The sequence below is a fragment of the Pygocentrus nattereri genome, chromosome 24 (genome assembly GCF_015220715.1).
Source record: "Pygocentrus nattereri isolate fPygNat1 chromosome 24, fPygNat1.pri, whole genome shotgun sequence".
Lineage (NCBI taxonomy): Eukaryota > Metazoa > Chordata > Actinopteri > Characiformes > Serrasalmidae > Pygocentrus > Pygocentrus nattereri.
Genome location: NC_051234.1, coordinates 13,114,024 through 13,127,471, shown reverse-complemented (window position 1 = coordinate 13,127,471; position 13,448 = coordinate 13,114,024). Strand labels below are relative to the sequence as shown.

At 39.1% G+C, this 13,448-nt stretch overlaps 1 protein-coding gene across 1 annotated transcript; it reads left to right on the top strand.

Annotated features, from left to right (window-relative positions):
- Nucleotides 1-8,263: 8,263 nt before the first annotated feature.
- cd79a (CD79a molecule, immunoglobulin-associated alpha) lies at nt 8,264-13,170 on the top strand. The gene is made up of 5 exons (XM_017703978.2): nt 8,264-8,351; nt 10,544-10,888; nt 12,218-12,333; nt 12,542-12,601; nt 12,849-13,170. The coding sequence occupies exons 1-5, from the start codon at nt 8,312-8,314 to the stop codon at nt 12,966-12,968; spliced, it is 681 nt and encodes a 226-aa protein (XP_017559467.1). The 5' UTR covers nt 8,264-8,311; the 3' UTR covers nt 12,969-13,170.
- Nucleotides 13,171-13,448: the final 278 nt, after the last annotated feature.

Sequence of the window (13,448 nt, the reverse complement as noted above, 5' to 3'; positions counted from 1 at the left end):
TCACCTCAGCTGGGCAGCAAAAAGTGAAACACAAAGAAGTGGGTTCATTGCAAGAAACACTATAAGAAACCCATAGCCTATATCAAGGGTGTCCACAGGGCAAGTTTGGCTTCTGCCAGGGGGTGATAAAAGCTTGGTCCAAATTTTAAGAACTGTCTTACCTTATCAACTGCAGTCATTTCTTCTTTCTCATCTCAAGGAAAGTGCTAGAATGACAATGAGGGAAAAAAGAAAAAAAAATACTCCAAGGCATGCCTTAAACAAAAATGTAAAAAATTGTAATTCTAGAGTATCATTTAGACTTATATCAACCAGGGTCACAGCACAACAGCATGAGTAAAAGACAAAAGCCTTAGTCAATGCAGTAGAGGCTTGGACCTACACCCTGAAAAGTCAATGCAGCACAACTTAACAAGTGGTTTGGAATTGAAAAAATAGACCTGTTTTATCCTCAGTGGTGCCTCACTAAAGAATTATGTGATCATGAAAAGACTTACAAGCTCCACAATTGTTTGCTTTTGGGATCTGAAACAGTGTTTGAACACGGAAACAGCTGTTATGTCACAGGTGGCGTCAGACTTAATAAGCGAGTTGCTGACCTCAAAACAGAACTGCATGACTTGAGACACAGCTGAAACACACTGGGTGTGTCTCAGAGAGCTCCCAGGTACAGGAGTTAAGGTACTGCACAGGGAATCAGACATTTACTAAGGTGTCTCATTGTAAGAATTGTTCCAGTGCAGTTACCATGATGGGTTGCAAAAATCAGTGAGCATGACTTGTTCACTATGTTCCCTAACCAGAAATAGCACAATGTCTCCAGCTCATCTTTCGGAAAGTTTTAAAGTGGAGGACAATAACTGTTATCTGGAGAGAAGTATTAAACATGTATATTTCATGCTAACAAATAAAAAATGCTTACCAGTTTTTTGCTAAATGAAGCTCTTAGCTACTTAGCTAACCATTTACATTTGCCCCTGATTTAACTAAACTTATACACTTTACTATTAATGTTTGCCACTAACTTCTTAAACTACCTATAAAATAATATCATACACTGTATCAAGCATGGTGACACAATAGAATATATTATATTTCCCAACTATTGCCTATTTGTTCATTAAAGCAGCCTAACCTGCTAACCTGCTTAATCTTTTGGAAGTATTCAGCTACAGACTTAAAGCTTAGATATTTTCTGACAAGATAAGATATAATGTCTGCTCAGTCACTGTGTTTTCGCTACAGCTGTTATGAATTGCCTAGGTGAATCGTGGTTAGCTTGGTTCTAGCAATGCTCACAGGAATTAGCATTTACACTAGCAAAGTAAGTCGTCTGAAGAAGAGCTTGATTGCATTAAAGAGTGGTATGTGCGGTTGACACACTGTTGTGTCTGGTTCTCACTGGTTCTCATGAAATGCCTGGAATCCAGAAATGACAGCATGATAGAGTGAATGAGCTTTCCAGTTAATGTTGCTGGTACTTTGTCATTGCATACTGTTTTCACATTCACTCAAAATTGAATGGTATTGGTTCTTATTGACCTGTACACAAAATCTATTAACCTCTTTTCACTGCAGACTCAAACAGTTGTTTCAGTGGCATGTTGCATCTTCTAACAATACATTCCTCAGCATGTTGTCACAAGACGCTCTACACTCTGATTAGGGAAGGCAACTTGAGTCAGAACTCATAAAGCACTTTTGTAGTCTGATGTCAAATCACAAGCTGTGGACATTGGCCTACCACTCTCAATGTCTTGGAGCAAGAGAGCATTAAAACAGTAAATGTAAAGGGGAGCTGGCCAAATATCTGTTCAACTTGGGCCAAGAGTGAGATGATCCTCTGCCTCAAGCCGCAATTCCTTTCAAAACCGTGGTCCATGCCAGTAAAAGATTTGCTTTTTTCTACTTAGTTCACGGGTAGGAGGCTTGTGTCCCTTCAGATATTCTGTTCATTCCAGATTCTGACTCCTCGGGGACAGCGGCAATCTTGTGAAAAAGAGATGTCAAGTGAATTCCTGGTTAAATAAACGTTTTATATAAAAATAAAAATAAAAAAAACAAACAACACACACACACACACACACACACACACACACAGCTTAGGATAGCCTATAAGTCAGCTAAGGCTTTAAGGGACAAAGTCCAGGTACTGTAATCCCGGTCTCAACTACAGCCCCATACACCTGGTGACTTGGCTTTGATGGATGACCCAGCCCACTACTATAATAAGCTCGCCCCACATTGGATTGGCCCATATGAGGCCTTGGGCCCTGTTGTAACAGCGGGTTGTACCTAACCTGACTTTCAGGTTTTTGACTTGGCTTTCACTTCAATAGCTTCAAACTTTTTGTCCCTGGCCCCCACGTCACGGCTGTTCCAGCCCTGCTGGCCATTTCTAAAGCCCTTAACACCTCTCTGATTGGTCCCTTGTGGCCTGACCTACCTGTAGCTCCTGAGCTAGCCCATGCTCCTGTGGTCATACTAAACATGTCTTGACCACAGGGACCACACAACTACTTTACTCCTGCCTCTCATCACTTTCACTGGCCTAAAAGTCATGGAGCTCAGACTGCGATCTAAAATAAACCTATTGCACTTCATGTTTATCTGAAGAAATATGAAGAGTTGAAATATGCAGGGCATTATAACTTTTATACAATTACCACGAAATAGAGAGAGAGAGAAAGAGAGAGAGAGTGTCCAGCAGAGTCATAAGTGTTGCCGTACAGTCCTAAACCAAGGACAAAGGGGTGAAACACATGGAGAATTTGCAGGCAAGTATCTATCTAAATGTTACTGTTTAATTCAAAAGTGCTTTAATTCAGAGTGGTACTTCTTACTTCCCTCGGACCACACACCAGCTACTCTACTGTAGATACAGTCTCACTTCAACATACTTCAAACAACACCAGTGGAGAATTTGTTCACTAAAGGATTATGTGGCATTTATTTGTCGTTTTCTTTTTGTCTCTTTTATTTGGCTTTTGCCACAAGCTTGAACATTTACCTAGTTATTTTCTGCATTTACCCACTCATACAATCAATTAAAAGGTTCATACTTCACAATTTCGATAAGTAAATGTATATAATCTATCTCAACATTAATTTTTGACTTTCTTTGTCACATAATTCTTAATTTCCTCCGTTCTTCTACTTGGTGCATTTTTATTGTCTGTTCCCTCACCTGAATCATACTATACTATAACCCTCTCGTTTCCTTAGTTGTTGTTAGACTTTAAAAGACTACCAGCGTAGGTTGGATAGGTTGGACTGAAGCCCAGCAATGAGCTCTACCTGGAGTATAAGGTAAAAGAACTGTGTCTCATGTCTTGTGTCGGAATGTAAATATTAGACAGTAAGTGAACTTTAGTGATTTTGTCACTCATTCAGAATTTTGACCTTACCACAAGGAGTATGCTTTATGAGGGGCCACTGACCTGGAGAGCTAAAAAGCTATAGGTAACTTCTATCAATGCTAGTTAATTTAAATGAAAGTATGCTGCTATTTTAAGTGAACGACACCTTGCCATCTGTTCCAAATAGTGTTACATTTTACTTCTATTTTTCAGTCAACTAATAAAATACCTGCAGTGGTTTTGTTAACATATTACTTTAAACACCATTCAGCTTCATATTCATTAGTGTATTTCTTTGAAGGCTAGATTTTGCCTAAAATATTGATTTGAAAGCTTACAGATCAATACTGACATCAAAATGAGGGGGGATCAAGCAATGAGGTCTGACACTTTTGGAAGCTGTTCCTTTAGTTTTACCAGTTTTGCTGTCATTGATGTGAAGCACTTAAAAAACTACTGTATGACTCTTAATGGCTCTTAAATTTTGACAAATTTAGGTTAGTTAGGTTAGTTAGGTCAGTAGGTAGTTACAACTTGGGTCCAAAATGGCAAGATCTAAACTAGAGCCTGACCAATATTTCAGTTGGCTGATAACCAAGCCCATTTAGATCTCCAGAAAACAGGGCAAAATTTTAAAAAGTTCTGTCACTATATGACAATTATATTACATCAGCACAGGCTGATATGGTGAATTTGAACACAAAACACCATCATGATTGTAATAACAAAATCATATAAAATAGATCTAAACTAAACTAAAACTTTTTAACATAAGAACAACATACTACTAAGAGAACTAAAGAAAAAAAAGAAAAATAACATCACAAATTGTTGCAGCACAAAGGGTGGAACTACCCAGAAACACTGAGTTTCATTTGTTTAAGAAATGTAACAAATGAGAACTGAATCAACGCATATCAATAAGTAAAGCACTGTTGAACTAAACCTATTGAAGTATAAAATGGTACTATATAGTATAAAATGATATCTTCCAGTATTATTATTGGTAGTTGAATTTGGTTTTTTATCCTTTAAAAATTGTACGCTCATGCTTTCTTCTCCCCCACAGACTGGACCACAAGTTCATAGATCTGTGCTCCACTGTCTCAGGTGAAGATCACATAGAAAGCTTTGCAATCTGATATAGATCCAACCAATAAAACCTGGGGAAGCACACTACCATGCACCTGTGGCCACTTCATGAAGGAGAATCCAGCTTGATGGTGGGACTCAGCATCTGTTTGCCATCCAGAGCAGCAATGATGCATTTACTCCTGCCTATCAACACTCTTATCGTCCTGCTTCTGCAGCAAAACCAGCAAGTCTCCCAGCAGCACACCCTGCACTTCTACACACACACAATACAGAGTGGTTATCCATCCATCCATCCATTATCTTCCGCTTCTCCGGGGTTCGGGTCGCGGGGGCAGCATCCTAAGCAATGAAGCCCAGACCTCCCTTTCCCCAGCCACTTCCACCAGCTCTCCAAGGGGGATTCCGAGGCACTCCCAGGCCAGCTGGGCGATATAGTCGCGCCAGCGTGTCCTGGGTCTTCCCCGGGGTCTTCTCCCAGGTGGACTCGCCTGCGACACCTCCCGAGGGAGGCGTCCAGGAGGCATCCTAACCAGATGCCCGAACCACCTCAGCTGGCTCCTCTCGACGTGAAGAGGCAGCGGCTCTACTCCGAGTCCCTCCCGGATGACTGAACTTCTCACCCTATCTCTAAGGGAGAATCCAGACACCCTGCGGAGGAAACTCATTTCGGCCGCTTGTATTCGCGATCTTATTCTTTCGGTCATTACCCAAAGCTCATGACCATAGGTGAGGGTGGGAACGTAGATCGACCGGTAAATCGAGAGCCTTGCCTTATGGCTCAGCTCTTTCTTTACCACAACAGACCGGTAAAGAGCCCGCATCACTGCTGACCCAGCACCAATCCGCCTGTCAATCTCCCGCTCCCTTGTACCATCACTCGTGAACAAGACCCCGAGATACTTGAACTCCTCCACTTGAGGCAAGAGCCTATTCCCGACCCAGAGAGGGCTCTCCACCCTTTTCCGCCTGAGAACCATGGTCTCGGATTTAGAGGTACTGATTCTCATCCCAGCCGCTTCACACTCGGCTGCAAACCGATCCAGCGAAAGCTGAAGTTCGCTGCCTGATGTCCCCAATAGGACCACATCATCTGCAAACAGCAGCGATGTGACCCTGAGGTCACCAAACCGGACACCCTCCATCCCTTGACTGCGCCTAGAAATTCTATCCATAAAAATTATGAATAGAATCGGTGAAAAAGGGCAGCCCTGACGGAGTCCAACTCTCACTGGGAACGAGTCTGACTTACTGCCGGCCATGCGAACCAAACTCCTGCTCTGTTTGTACAGGGCCTGAATGGCTCGTAGCAAAGAGCCATGTACCCCGTACTCCCGAAGCACCTCCCACAGAATACTCCGGGGAACACAGTCGAATGCCTTCTCCAGATCCACAAAGCACATGTGGACTGGTTGGGCAAACTCCCATGAACCCTCCAGAATCCTGGAGAGGGTGAAGAGTTGGTCCAGTGTTCCACGACCAGGGCGGAACCCGCATTGTTCCTCCTGGATCTGAGGTTCGACTATAAGCTGGACTCTCTTCTCCAGTACCCCTGCATAGACCTTGCCAGGGAGGCTGAGGAGTGTGATTCCCCTGTAGTTGGAACACACCCTCCGGTCCCCTTTTTTAAAAAGAGGCCACCACCCCAGTCTGCCAATCCAGTGGCACCGCCCCCGATGTCCACACAATGTTGAAAAGGCGTATCAGCCAAGCCAGCCCCATAACATCCAGAGCCTTGAGGAACTCAGGGCGGATCTCATCCACCCCTGGAGCCTTGCCACCAAGGAGCTTCTTAACTACCTTAGCGACTTCGGCCTCAGTAATGGACAAGCCTATTCCCATGTCCCCAGACTCAGCCTCCTCACTGGAGAACGTGGTTATGTCTTCTCATAAACTGTGATTCTTAATAAAAAAATAAATAAATAAGCCTCATACTAGAGGGGCACGTCTGACACATTGGCAAAGTTTTAGCAGCAACTAGCTTTTCAAAATATTTTGAGCAATAACTGAATATAAACAGAAAGCTGTTTAGATCTAGGCCTGACAGATTTTGTGGCTAAAAAACAATTTTTAAAGGATAAAAAACCAAATTCAACTACCAATAATAATACTGGAAGAAGCTTGCTATATCTCATTTTAGCTATGTAACATGCTTTCTTTCATTTTTATAGTTCGAGAGCCTGAAAATGCCCAGCTCTTTGTGAAATAGTCAGAAATAATTTAGTTGCTATTTAAAATATCAGCTGAGTGATAGTTAACAGAAATTATCATTATTTGCAGTGCTAATGTGCTCAGACTGGGTGATATTTCTAAGACCCTAGAAGAGAAAGGGAATGAAGAGGAAGTTATTTTAAACCATATATTTTATATATTACACATAATGTGCATTTTTAACACACTCATACTCCAAATAAGTAATTATTTATTGTTTGTTTATTTTAATACATACCAACCACCACTGGTATGTATAAATCTATTTATAACTCAGGATGGTCTGTGCTAATAATTTAGTGTTTTATTCTTCATTCTTCCTCTTTTTCTCACCAGCAGATGAAAAGCAAATATGGCTGTTTCACTTCCACATCAACAGGCTGTGCTGTCCATCACACACACACACAGACACACACAGACACACACACACACACACACACACACACACACACACATATATATATATATTTAACAGTTCCAGCCACACAAGCTGATTAGCTGAGAAGCGTGCTAACCACGTGGTTATTTCATCATAACATCATGTTCTTTTCACAAACACTGTATAACTCCATTGCTGAGACACTGTTGCTAAGCAACGAATTTGACAGCTGTAGGAGACGCTCAAGCCATTTGAACATTTTTACTTCTTACTTTGCCACAAGCAGAAAATGGATAGTTTTAAGATCACATCTCCAGATCTCCAGCCGATTTGGTCAGACTCTGAAGATGAGACTACAGAAGAAAGCCAAAAACCAGAAATGAACCCAATACCATTTGCCAAACAAATTGAGCTGTAAGATGGTTTACAGACTGGCTGGAACAAAACAACATTAATACTGCAAAAATTGACAAAACTGAGCTACACTTGACATTGCGGATATTTTATGACTCAGTCCGATTTGGTCAGACTCTGAAGATGAGACTAAAGTTTGGCAAATGGTATGCGGATCATATCCGGCTAATTCCAGGTTCTTTAGGTGTTGTTCTGTCACAGCTGTCAACTGACAAGCTTTCTCAGAAAGAGAGACGGAGTTGCTTGTTAAGGAACTATAATTTGGTGGGGACTGTTAAAATTAAAAATATTAAATGGCATGTTCAGAGGCCAGTTTATTTCTCACTGTTGAATAAAAGCTATAGAACACTCGAGGTCATTTGTTATCGCCAATAACATCACATGCCTGTGACCTCTTGTGGTCTATTGCTTATGTATAAATAGACAGACAGACAGACATCCAAAGTGTTAATGAGATATCTTGAAAGGCTTCTTGTTTGTCACATTTTTATCAATTCTTATAAATATTTCACTTTTCATGTTCCTGTAATGTTGTAAATTTAATGTTGTTAAATTTTAGAATCTATATTACTTAGAAATTTAATGTGTGGTTTTCTCTTTTCAATTTTTGGGGTATACCACATCACAGAAGTTATAGTTATGCTGTGTTAAATTTCCCAACATGCCTGGATTGACACTTCACACTAAATCAATGGGTTTCTACACTCCTGTCTATTAGTGAGAAGAAGGGGAGGAGGGACAGTGGGTGGGGACAAAACAAATGAGTGGGAGTGAACGGAAAATGTCATTATATCAAAGTGTGAACATCTGACGAAGAGTCTGTATTTTGGCACCTGTGTGAGAAGTATAATCAAAGATGGAGGCAAGAATGATCTTTTTAATCTGTTTTTTGGCAGGTAAGTACGCACAGCAACTCAAAATATGTTAATCGTTTTTTTTTTTGTTTGTTTTATAATGATCTTGGAACAATTGCATTGATTGTGGTTGTGCAACGTGCACTGGATTGGCGTATTACCCAAACATACTGAAATACAATGCTACGGTAATAGTGCTAAATTTAAAGACAGAAAGATTGCTTTTTAAAGCTTGTTTATGCTTTTATAGACCAATGCATTCTTCAGCAAGTTATAACTCGATATATTCTGTCATATTTGCCTTGCTCTCATCTGCCACAGTTCAGAGACTCTAGTTCCTGTCTTGCTCCAGTGGAGCTCATCTCCTGCTGAAGCAGGTGGCCTTAGAATATACAATCATTTTTTTTAAATCTTTTTTTTATCAAAGAAGCATTATGTGCTTTTCAATGTGGTTTAATAAACAGACTTTTGTGTAGTTTGTAAAACTTAATTGGCAAGAATGTAACATACAGACTTTCATGATACGTGCTTGTTAGCGAAAATACACATTTTAATCTGCTTTTTTTATTTCAACAATAGCAAAAACAAGGTAGATAGCAGAATAGCAGGCTGATATCAGCTAACTGATCAGTGAATTGGTTTAAATCTTTTCAAGCCTTATTAAATAATATAAACTGAAAAGCTTCCTAAAAGCATTGCATATTGACTGCCAAAACTACTGTATAAACCACAACCTTGTTTTTAAAATAAGAACAGAATGCAATGATGTGCAAATCATTTAAACCCTATATTTAATTGAAAATATGAAAATATTGAGAATGTCAACTTTTCATTTGTTGGACCACAGGACACTTTTCCACTTTGTCTCATTCCATCTTATATGTGTTCAGGCTCAGAGAAGGTGGTGGTGTATCTGGATACTGTTTATATAATTTGCTTTAACTTTTGTGGTTGCAGGAACAAACTGTGTTCAAAGACAATGGTTTTCAGAAGTGTTCCTGAGCCCATGCAGTGATGTCCACTATAAGATCGTGTCTGTTTTTAATACAGTGCTTCCTAAGGGCCCGAAGATTAGGGCCAGCCAAAATTGTTTTTTGGCCTTGTCCCTTGCATTCGGAGATTCCTCTGGATTCTCTGAATCTTTTAATGACATGATACACTGTAGATAATGAAACCCCCAAATTCTTTGCTATTGTACTTAGTGGTGAAATTTTTTTTATAACACAACTTTCTAGTCTTTTGTTGTCACTGTCCCAACTTTTTTTAACTGTGTTGCTGGCATCAAATTCAAATTGGACATATCTTTTTCAGATAGAATACGGATCCAGAATATTCTGAATATTGTCTGAATACTCTGAATTAGGTCTTAACTTTTGACCAATTCCACAGATATCTTACAGCATATAGCATACTGTGTCAAATATCTTACAGTGAAAAATACCTTATAGTATCACATATCTTATGGTGTCTAATTAAAATTATTACACGGATAGTTCCGGTCCTAAAATTTGATTGACTGAGCTGTGTTCAAAGCCATTGTAAAATTAGCGATATATAAACTGCAAGTTTTTGCATTAAACAGTGCTATGTTATATTTGTTCACTGTTTTACGAAAGAAAGTTTTAAAAAGTCAAGAAATGTCTGCAGTTCACAATGATTGGTGACTGAACATTCTTCTCCCCATCCAGCAGTCAAAGGTTGCTTAGCAATGATACCATACTCAAAAGGCACTACATTTTTGGGCAGAATACTTATTTATGTCTTATTATTAATAATAGCATGAATAATTATCTAAAACATTGTTTATTTGAATACATTTTATGTTGGCCATCATTTCATAAAAGCAGTCAGCCACTAGAGGCAGTGAGTTACTGCAATTTTATCACGGGGTAGGGAGTTTTAGGCACTCCGCCTCGCATTGTGCCAAAGAACACCCTTCCCTGTGATAATATTGCAGTAACTAGTAGTATAATCATACTACTGTCAAAATTAAATAATAAAGCAATAAGCCTAATGCTTTATTATTTAATCATTAAAGTATTATTGTTATTATTATTACAATATCATAGATTATTACAGTATATATCTTACAGTGTCAAATATCTTACAGTGTCTAAGATTATTTAACAAGCAAAGTAAAGAAAGAAAACTTTGGACACCAAACCTGCCTTCTTGGCTGATTGGTTACAGTTCAACTGAGGGGAAAACTGTGTGTATTTGATTTTTCTCATTAGCTGCTGCCAATCCTGCACAACTGAAAACAATCCTGGAGGATGACCAGCCCTCCTTACGGATCCCTGTCAGAGAGAAAGCCACTATACATTGCTGTTACAGAGGCACGCCTAATGAGGTCATATGGTACCACAGAGTTATGATTTCATACAATGAAAGTGCTTTCAACCCGGTCAGGGAAGATGAGGAACGAAAAATTAAAAATTATATACAAGAGAAGGTCAAATGCAGTTCTCTGGAGCTAAATAATGTCAAGAAGATTAATAGTGGCCTGTATTGGTGCCTCCTAAATCACACTGACCCATTCTACAGTCTGAATACGCCCGGCACCTTCCTGCAGGTGTTTGGTGAGTTTCACATAATTTAAAGTTTTCTGTTTTTTATGTATGCAATTGGGCTCTTTTTTATATTACCTGCTTTTATGTTACTATTGCTTGATGGTTAGGCCTACAGTAAAGAAAAAATTATATTCACCGTCCACTTCATTGGAAACACCTACCTTACATTCCAGCTCCACCTTGCTGTTGTGCAGTTAGAGTCTGTGGCCCAGCAGTTCCTGTACAATTTTGGTTAGCTATCTTTTTGTACTTCCTTGATGGTCACTTTCTGACCACAGAATATTTATATTCCTAGATATTTTGGACTGGTGGACCACCCTCAACCTAGAATTGACAGTGCTGTGTCTAAAAATCCCTTCCAACCCACTGTGCATGAGGCAGTCATTCCAGCACTATTGCATAGCTATCATGCCACTACCATGTCAGTGTCGCTTGAGTTGAAAATGGCCCACCACTCAAATAATATCTGGTCAAAAGCAGTGCTGACAACAAATTGTGCCTGACAATAGATGGACTACAGTCTGTAATTGTACACTGGTGGCCAGGAGGTTCAAATAAAATGTAAGTGTAATGGCTTGTGCATTAACAACATAAAAAAACAATATTATCAACTGGAATAATATAGTCTCTGATGCATGTACATTTTTTCCAGGTTATGTTCCATTGTTTGTAATTAAAATAAATTAAATACACAAATAATTGTTACAGTAGAAATAATCTGCATATTGCAATAAATATTTTAGAAAAATATGTTGACAATGGTAAACATGACAAGACATGACAAGACTTTTTAAGGCCGATCTTTTCAGACAATCCAGTGCTCCAAATGGTTTTGATGTTTCGTAGTGTAAACAGATAAACAGGAATTACATAATGTGGATAAAAATAAGTAGAGATAGTAGATAGGTAGTAGAGATTTGCGGTTACACACTGCCATAGACACAGATTGCTGGTGTGGTTGATTATGGAAAAGTTAAAAACATGCCATCAGCATAGACTATGTACATTTTGTGGCAGTCATCCCAAAACTCGACCAGATTTATCTTGTATTCTTTTCAAAAATTGGCTAAGTAATGCCCCCCCTCCCCACCACCACTTACAAATTGTATTCTTTTCGTTAAAAAAAAAACCACATAATCCCTAGTAAGAGTAACTTTTGGTTACTTCCCTTGCAGAAGTGTTCTGACTGACAAAACTATTGCTTCAGTCATGAAAATTCTCAGACTCTTTTTTTCTCTTCCTCTAGTTTTTTTTTCTCTAACAATTGATGCAATATAAAATGGATTCATTTTCCTATCATGTAGAATGAGATATTCCCTACTTTGTGCCCCTCATTAGAACCCATTCGCAAGACACTGAACATCAACGAGACAACTAAAAACAGCATAATCACTATCCAAGGTGTTTTTCTGCTGTTTTGCGTGCTCATTCCCGGCACCATGCTCCTCTGCAAGGTCTTGCACACACACACACACACACACACACATGTGTGTATATATGTGCATCATTATACAAATTGTCTACTCATCACTGCAGACTCATCCATAGCGTAGTTAAACTCAAAGTAATGCTATATTATTGATCATCGGCCAGTTGATTAGTGATGATAAGCGATCGCATTTGGTTACTCTCACATAAATGTATCCTAACTTTTTTATACAGTCAAGGGGACTTCATGAGCTGGAGAAGAGAAAGGGCAAGGAGGAAGAAAATATTTATGAGGTTTGTCTTCTCTTTCGACATCCTGACTATGAGCATTTCCTGTATATACTGTGTTATTTTAAAATGTTTTTCTTAGTTGCATGTGGGGTGGGGGTGAGGCGGCCAGGTAATTGCTTGCAATGTTATGTATACTCTACATTAGATCATAACAGTAATTGTTCAACTGGGGTATTATTAAGCGGTAATAACATGATGTTTAATGAGTAGAACATAAACAAGATTAACCAATGCCCGTTCATGCCTTTAGGGTCTAAATCTGGACGATTGCACCTCCACCTATCATCAGATCCAACGCTCACAGGTACAAGGTCCTTACCAGGATGTGGTCAATACTGTGGAAGAGGACATTCCACTGGAGAAGCCCTGAATGGGCAGCAGTGGAGAGGCTGAAAGTAAAAAGAGTGGATTAAGTCTCAGTCTTTATAAGGGTGAAAAGGGAAAATGACATGAAATCATATTTTAAGGCTATTAAAGAAAACATACATGTGTGTTTATATATTTTTTTTACTTTATCTGTGGATTTTTATGTTTATTTGTGTCTGTATCATTAAAAGTAGTCTACTAACACAGCCTATGTCAGTTTCTGTATCATTGTTGAAATAAAAGAATATACAATATTTAAAAAATATATAGTGCCAATAACATGTATGAGTACAAAACCAGAAAGAGAAAGGAAGAAACTGCTGTAGTTGTTTGTAGTTCTGTTGCTGTTGTTTATGTCTAATTCATTATTGAGGATCAACCGTTACAAACGCTGAGACACAAATATGCAGCTGATAAAAATTCATAAAAGGATTTGATAGGTTCAATAGATTTCATCTGATCCGTGATTGGATATGATGTTGGA

Bases quoted from the DNA above. Each gene is read 5' to 3' on its own strand.
- cd79a (XM_017703978.2), top strand. From the start codon at position 8,312: ATGGAGGCAAGAATGATCTTTTTAATCTGTTTTTTGGCAG. The intron at 8,352-10,543 runs GTAAGTACGCAC...TTTTCTCATTAG, and splicing joins TTTAATCTGTTTTTTGGCAG to CTGCTGCCAATCCTGCACAA. The intron at 12,602-12,848 runs GTTTGTCTTCTC...TCATGCCTTTAG, and splicing joins AGGAAGAAAATATTTATGAG to GGTCTAAATCTGGACGATTG.